At 34.7% G+C, this 8,462-nt stretch overlaps 1 protein-coding gene across 1 annotated transcript; it reads right to left on the bottom strand.

Moving 5' to 3' along the window:
• Positions 1-531: 531 nt before the first annotated feature.
• Positions 532-5,518, bottom strand: LOC126660392 (protein SMAX1-LIKE 8). The gene is made up of 3 exons (XM_050353866.2): positions 4,191-5,518; positions 3,323-3,557; positions 532-2,682 (listed from the first exon to the last, which is right to left on the bottom strand). Exons 1-3 carry the CDS (start codon positions 5,369-5,371, stop codon positions 793-795), a joined length of 3,306 nt encoding a protein of 1,101 aa, XP_050209823.1. The 5' UTR covers positions 5,372-5,518; the 3' UTR covers positions 532-792.
• Positions 5,519-8,462: the final 2,944 nt, after the last annotated feature.

Raw genomic sequence — 8,462 nt, 5'->3', positions numbered from 1 at the left:
TTAAATATGATAACTACTTCTAATAAATTACTATTTTGATTATTATTCGATATTTTCTATTTAAATTATCTATAATTATTAAATTTGAGTATTAATTAAAAATGCTAAACTATTCAAATGATCATCTAAAGTATTAAATAAAATAATAAACTATTATTTGATAATTTGATGAGTCACGCTACGAGACACGTGTGAAACACATAAGGCAACACTAGTTCTTCTAAAATATATTATTTGATATTTTTCAATTTCATCGTTTTTTGTTATGAAGTTTTTATTTGCGTGCTCATAGCTTCGAAAAAAAACCTCACCAATATAAGGACATTGCACAATACCTTGAAAGCTATATTGCATGAAAAACTTCTTGATTCTTATGTTTCGTTTATGTAAGCAAAAAAAATTAAAAACTCCGAAATTCTGTATTTGTGACCTATTTTTTTTTAAGATATTTATATTGATACTTTTGTTTCCGTCATTTTCCGATTAACGTTTTTATTTCCGAGGTAATTAACTCGGAACAAAGAGGCGTGCTTATCCAATCACTAGATGACATTTATATCACACAATCACTGACTATATATCATATTATACAAATCAATATGCATGGAACATTAATCCCATGCAAAAGATGATCCCTAAGAAAATAAATTACAGTACAGATTATACAAACTAAACAAGCCTAACCTGCAAAAACCACTAACATTATGGGATTAAACAGGCTAAACAAGGATTAGTACATCCTAATGCTACATTATACAATCTAACTACAAGAATACCTTCTTGCACAGGGCATCAGTTCACTAGGATTTTCGCCGGAAGGCAAAATCCCGATGTATGCTCATCTGTAAGCGGGCAGTTGTAGGTAACAAGTTTAACGATTAAATGAGCATTATTGAGATTATACCTTTTTGGAACTTCCGTAAATCCCTTGCTTAGTACTTGCTCCACCCATTCCTCCACCGCCCTTTTCTGATTCGACATATACCCAACTGCGAGTAATTGCTCCATGACTTTTGAGTCGATGTCTAGTAAGCAATCTGAGCCAACAATCTTATGGAAGCTGTCGTTGATCTCGGTAAGTATTTTCTCACCAAGAGCACTGAAATCAAATGGCTTGAACACCACTATCCTGTCCAACTGATCAAGGAAATTTCGCAACCAAGCCTTGGAGTTGGTAGAGGCCAAGTCATTATCGGAGTTCCCATCGTCGGTGACTTGCACATCACTATCTTCGGCGGGGAGGTTCAAATCAAGATCAAGATACCTCACAGATGTCTTATGAACCCGTTTAACCACGTCAGAAGTGCGATGCTGCTCGAGAATTGGATTCGCAGCAACCAGCTTCCTTTTATTAACCAAATTAGAACCAGAGATGAGTTTTCTCATCGGTACATTTAAATTTAAACCCATTTTGTCAGCTGGAGCTTGTTCGATTAAAATTTGAATTTGCTGGCTCTTTGCTCTCAATATTCTTTCCTCAGAATACGTAGAGAAATCCTTCGTCTGAGAGAGATGATCTTTATTATCTGAAAATGTTGATGTCGTCACGAATATTGCATTGCTTATTCCAATTTCTCTTCCATGTGAATCCGAAAATTTACCAGTTTGAATAGCATGGGATAAACAATTCTGAGCTTGCACATCAGCTTTATCTACATTTTCAAGGAAGACGACAGCCAAAGGCTTCTTGACCAGCTCCCCGGCAATATAATCAATTACAGTCTTCCCGCGGAACAATACATCATAGCCATGTACTTGTTTGCTAAGTGTACGGACTATTCCATCTTGGGGACTTAAATCCGCAGATATCAAGTTTCCACTGCTTCCAAATATTATTTCAGCAAGAGCAGCAGCAATTTTCTTCTTATTGCACTTATCAGGTCCAACGAAATTAAACCATAAATCTCGTCTCAGGCTTGATCCTTGGCGTCCTTCATTTCTTGTCCTGCTGTCAGCTATTGTTTGGCTGATAATATGCACAGTTTCGTCCTGCCCGCTAACTTTCTCCGTGAGAGCCTTGAAAAGCATCTTGTAGCTACTAGGATCGAACTGTCCGCAAAAATCAAGAGACGAAGATGATGAAGATGAATGTGCTAGGTGCTCAGAAACGCTGCCATTAACAACATCAACATTTGCTGAAACGGAACCAGATAAGTCCCATGAAAGCTCCATCTGGTTTTTATTTACCAGTTTCCTTGGATTATTACTGGCAGAAAGAGCGCTAATTCTCAAACCCAAATCTGTAGTCACAGAGGTTGCTGATGTGGGAGATGCTTGACTACCGTCAGCCACGCTTGAATTGGAAAAACTACGAGGAATCCTGAGATCACCTAAATGATGACCTTCTTTTGAAGGTTTTCCCCAATGTTTGACATTTTCAGTGTATGCAGCAGAAGCTACAGAAGATGGCACACCGGATTGTGTTGCTGAAATCTTCTGCAGATCAATGGGGACATTCCTGCATCGACCTTCATCAATTGGTGCATTTAGATTGTTGCTGCTATACTTTTCGGCATCATTCATTTTGTCTTCTACCATACGAAAACCGGCAATAGAAGGAAACTGAGAAGGATGAGTGTTTGATCCTGGTAGTTGAGGATGATGGAGACGCTGGCATATGCTATCCCATTTCTTTTGCAGGCCTGCAATTTTGGCACTCAACATGACTCCATCCTCTCTTGTCTGCACTGAAGAAATCGAAGCTGGTTTTTACATGGGTATGGAAAAGATTCTTCACAGTTTATTTGATTATGTCTTTACGAGTTATAAGCATGTATCTTTGACAAAATTTAACTGTTAAATTCCTCATAAAAACCAATCATCCTTGGTTCCCATTAAGAACACGGGCATGATATGTTACGTGCCATAAACTTTAGAACAAAGCTGGGAGCTATATATACATTTCTTTTGAAATGGATGTTAAATCTAGATTATGCCTCGAAGAAATCACATAAATATAACCATGCAGATGTGAGATGCTCACAAATTCTACTTCGGAGGAGAACTCTAGTTAACTAAATATACAATTATTTACCAATTTCAGAGGCTTAGTATGAACACAAGTATGTTTACACTCTAAACACTTGGCATGTTTTTCACTCATAGACTCATAGTCTATATTGCGCTGAAACTTGTCGAGTCCTACGTTTTGGCGTTTCATTTCCGGAAACGCTTCTAAATCTCCAAAACTTTTTTATACCCAATTCTAGTAAAAAAATATTGTTTTTCCGTTTCCATTTCAATGTTTTAAGTTTTAACGTTTCCGTTTCCATTCACCATAGAAGCAATTCTTTTTTGGACAGCATATAAAAGCAAAACGTACCTTCACATCAATTCCTTTGTTTGTGCCGATTTCAGTCATTTGCAACCAAGAAGGTAAGTTAGATTGGTAATGATCTGCTACTGAAGCAACAAATCCTCCATTTGCAACAGCAACTACTTCCTGTTCACACTTCTCATTGCACAGATGACAGCGAGGTATGCATTGACTTAAGGAGCTATTCGACTCCGTCGATGTGGAAAAAAAGCCACCGAATGGAACAAATGATTCCATCAGGCTGCAAGTTTAGCAGAACAACTATGAGTCAAATATCGAAATAAACACCTCAAAGATACACCAAAACTAGATATTCCATCTAAATTGTGGTTTATTCTAAACTTCTTTTCTCCAAAACATACAAATCGACTATAAAACCGCGACTATATTCTAACGTTATACTAGTAAACAAGCAAGGCACTCGATGATCAATGTCCTAACTATAAGGCTTATATACACTTCATGCTCTAGGCATAAAATTAATCGAGTTTCTAGATGGTGAAACTTAGAGAAATGGCATGTCTCAGGCAACCGAGTTTCGCGTAAGCTATATTATCCGAAACTTCCAGCGACACAAATAACAAACTCTTAAGACACCGGCTCTCTTTCACGAATCCTCATAAAAACCAGCTTTATACAATTCTAAAACAGACATTAAAATAATATAATCCATTGCAAACAACAAAGACATAAATAAATAAACAAACCTATTTTATATTCACTACAAAACAAAGCATGTTCCCAATAACAAGATTATCCTAAAACTGATCAAATTCTCATGACAACAATAAACAAATAAACTCACAACTTAGATGCATCATATAATAATATTAAAACTCTAAAAAAGTGCAAGAATTTTTTTAAACCATCTCACCTTGACCTAGGATAAGATCCACCCATTGAAGCTCTAAAAGAACTTATAGGTAAAAGCTGCAAATCCCAATCCTTTTCAATTGAAGCAAATTTCCCAACAAATTTCAAATAACTCTCACAATTTTCAGTTGCACCCATAAACCAAATTTTCCTTTGATAAATTTTTAACAAATTTGTCAACTTTTCAACTACATATCTCACTAAATTTTCATCATTTTCATCATTGATGAACACCTTCAAATCACCAAGATTCACCACCAACCCGGGTCCTAAATTTCGCTCTATAAACCGACCCATTTCGTCAAATTTCGCATCCAAATACCCTTTATCAAGAATTTTACTCACAAATTTTGAAAAATCAATTTCCATTGAAATTAAACTTAACCCATTTAACTCCATAGGTAAAAAGTTCTTATCTTTTCTCTCGAGTAGCTCAGTGAAATTTGCGAGTGTATCGAAAGCTGATACACCCACAAGCAGAGGATTCCTCCCTTTACTTCTGATCAGAATCTCACTGATTCTGACCGAATTTTCATCTCCGTTGAACAACCCGGTTGTAAATCTCGAAAACGGGAAGCTAAATGCCCGACCCGGATCCGAGTTATTCGGATCCAAATTGCATAAGAACATAGGCGGACCTTTATAACGTGGGAGTTTATAAACCGGACGGACAATAGCAAGCTTAATCTCGGAGCTCCGAAAACCGGACTCGCTGAAAACCCGACTCACAACCGGGTCATCAAGAATCGATAAAACTAAATTCTGCAGCTCAACTTTTATACACGTAATCGACGTAGTAGTGGTAATACTCTGCTGGTGATATAAATGAAAATTTTCCGGCTGCCGGCGCTGGTTCGCTTGAGATCGTTTTATGGCGGCCATGAGTGAGTTGGAAACGGGCGGGTCATCAGCGAGTTGATTCGACGGGACTCGGTCGAGTGAGACGCTTAGGCAAAGCTCTAGGGCTCTGAACTGGAGACGTGGGCTGTATGCATTGTTCTTGGCGCGAAGACACGCGTCGCGTAGGATGGAAATTGAGGGGATTGTTAAGAGAGCTGAAACGGCGTGGAGTGACGTCGTTTGGTTGTGTCCTCGCCGTATCGCGACGGCTACTGCTTCGTCGAGGATTTGAGCGGATTCCGGTGTTAAGCATTGCCTGGCTGTTGTCACCGGCGTAGGCATTGCCGGTTAATAAAAAAATGTTTTGTTTTTTTTGGAAGTAAAATAATGAGTAAGAGATAATTTTAATTGAGTTTTAAAAAGAAATGATAGATTTGTATAAATATTGGGGTGATGGGGACTGGTGGGGACAGGTGGCGGTGGACGGAGGCGGAGGAGGTGGAGGTGGTGGTGGTGGTGAGAATAGATTCTATGAAATCTAATTTAGAGATCTTCCAAAGTGTTGTAGAGAGAGAAAGTTAGAGAGAGATGCTGTGTCCACTTACTTTTTAGGTGGGGCCAAGTGTTGACAGTCAACGTCACTGTCGGATGACGTGGCAGTTCTGATATGGAGTATCTGATGTTTTGGAAGGGTCAATTGAGTTTAAAATTAAAAGAAAATAATGGATTGAGTTGACTCGTTAATGTGTTGGATAACTCACTCTTGATAAATTTTTTGATTGGTAAAATTGTATTTGAAAACCTTAACTTATAGTTTCTTTGATCCAGAATCCTAAACTTTATTTTTGTATTATCTTGATTACTCAATTTTTTTTTTTATAAAACAAACATATACAAGTAGGTAATAACTTGTTTTTTTTTTTTAACAAAAGCTAAAAGGTAATAACTTGTTAACTCTATTAAGGCTTAATTACTTAAAAAACCCTCACCTTTAACTTTTTTTTCGTTTATACCCTGACCTAGGAAAATTGTCACATATACTCATGACCTTGTCTTTATGTTTCACCTCTACCCTCGAGGTATTAAATTTACCTCTTTTCATTTGAAAAAAAGTTTAAAATAGTCCTTCATTTTTAGTATATATTCTAATTACACGTCAATGTTATTAACTATACAAAAATTGAATTTTTTTTGAAAATAATAATATTGGCGGTTTTTAATTTTAGGATTTATTTGAGCGTTTTTATAGATGAAGTATTTGTTTGCAATTTTTTTATTAGAAAAATGTATAAAATAACCCTTATATTTAGTTATTTTCAATAAATCATCTTTTTTTTTAAATTTGGGGTAGAGGTGAAAAATAAAGATAAGGTCATGAGTATTTGTGACAATTTTCCTAGGTCAGGGTATAAATGAAAACAAAATTAAAGGTGAAGGTTTTTTAAGTAATTAAGCCCTCTATTAATGAGTATGTTTGTTTATTGGTGCACTATTTTTCTTGTTTTCTTCTACTTACATCAAAAGTGTTGAGACCTTTTATACAAGATTGTTATCCCACACAACGGATATGCCACGTTATCTTTATAACAAGCCAAAATTATTTGCGATAAAAATCTTTATTTATTATTTATTTTTTTATTATTAAATATTTGCACATGACTAACGCCTTATTGATTTGTTGCACGAATGACGTGGTGCACCGTTGCGTTGTATAATTATTCTTTGTAAAAAAATTCTTATGACATGACTTAAATTCAAACAAAAAACACAGTTTAATATCTTATCCAATGATCAATTCTAATTAAAACACCTAACTAAATGGACATTAAAAACGTCTCATACTTTTTTAAATAAAGCAAGTTAAATTAAACAACAAATATCTATTTTACATTTTAAATATGGCATAGAAACCAAATAAAGTCAAATCCATAATTTTAAATAAAAACACCTTTAAAAAATATTGTCAAACTTATTTTCCTCATCAACTGAGTTGGCAAAAATAACTAGTTAAAATGGTAAAAAAAACTATTAATCACATACGGTTTTTGACTTTTGAATCCTCTTGTAAGAACCCCCCCCGATGTTTAAAAACTCTCAAAATACCTGCTGATGTTTGTGGCGACGCTTAAAAAAACACCCTGAAACCAAAAATTACCAAAATTTATTAACATAGGTGACATGTCGGTGATTTTCCTACTCGGCGTATGCATGTCTGTTGACACCTCACCAAAATTCCAAAATATCCTAATTTTTCAACTCAATCAAATCCAATCAAACCACTCACCCCCTAACTGCCATCGCCGCCTCCACTATTGGAAATTGTTTTCTCTTCTTTGATTTGTTCTTCGAAGGAAAAACATATCCTAGGTGTTTCCTTATGATGAATAGAGGTCGGAAGGCGGTGGATGGAAAGCGGCGGGTGGCCGTCAAGGGTTGAGTGGTTTGGTTGAGATTGATTGGGTTTGATTTTTTAAATTCTTTAATTGAATTTAGGATATTTTGGGTAATTTGGGTTTTTTTGTTGAGGTGTCAGTTGATATGTCCTATACATATCTGACATGGGAGCAGAAAAATCGCTGTCACATCACCGTTTAATAAATTTTTATAATTTTTGGTCTTATGGTTTTTATAATTGTATTTTGGGTAATTTTTATAATTTTTTGGTCTTAGGGGGTCATTGATATTTTGGGTAATTTGGTCTTGTTTTATATTTTATACCGAATTTGAGGATTCTTAAATCTAATATATGTATTTAATAATTACTGATCTGAACTTGTTTTGTGGAAGCAAAGGTAATCTGAGTTAGTGAGCGAGTTGGGAATGGGAAGAGGTCACTTCACAATGTAAAGGTAGAGAAAGACATGGTGCACAAAGAATACCCAAGTTGCACCCACCACCGCACACATACCATTCATCATCATTATCAGTATCACTCCCCACTCACTCACCAAATCTTGCAAACTAATTATTTTGAGTCTTATTTATTTATTTTATACATTAAGACAATTTATTTTAATTTCAATTTAATTAAAATTATGAAATTTCTCTCTTTTTAATTGGATTAATCAAATAAAATTATATAAAATTCGTGTATGATATATTCTAACTTAATTATTCTAATTCATAAAATTAATGGAACGAACTATTCAAATTTATCTTTATAGATATACCAATGAATAAAAGTACATAATCAATAAACTAATAGTTATATAGTACGTGAGACTTGACAATTTTAAATATAATGATATGATACAAAATTAAATGTGTTTATATTTGATATAAATAGGTTATATTACAAACGGATCAATCATTTTATAACACTGTTAATTTTATATAAATAGTTAAACATGCATAATCCATTACAAATGATTAAACATTGTTTAATTTAAATTTTAAATCTCTTAATTATATTTTACACTATATAATTATAATA

The sequence above is a fragment of the Mercurialis annua genome, linkage group LG8 (assembly GCF_937616625.2).
Source record: "Mercurialis annua linkage group LG8, ddMerAnnu1.2, whole genome shotgun sequence".
Lineage (NCBI taxonomy): Eukaryota > Viridiplantae > Streptophyta > Magnoliopsida > Malpighiales > Euphorbiaceae > Mercurialis > Mercurialis annua.
This window is presented reverse-complemented; position numbering and strand designations above follow the sequence as displayed.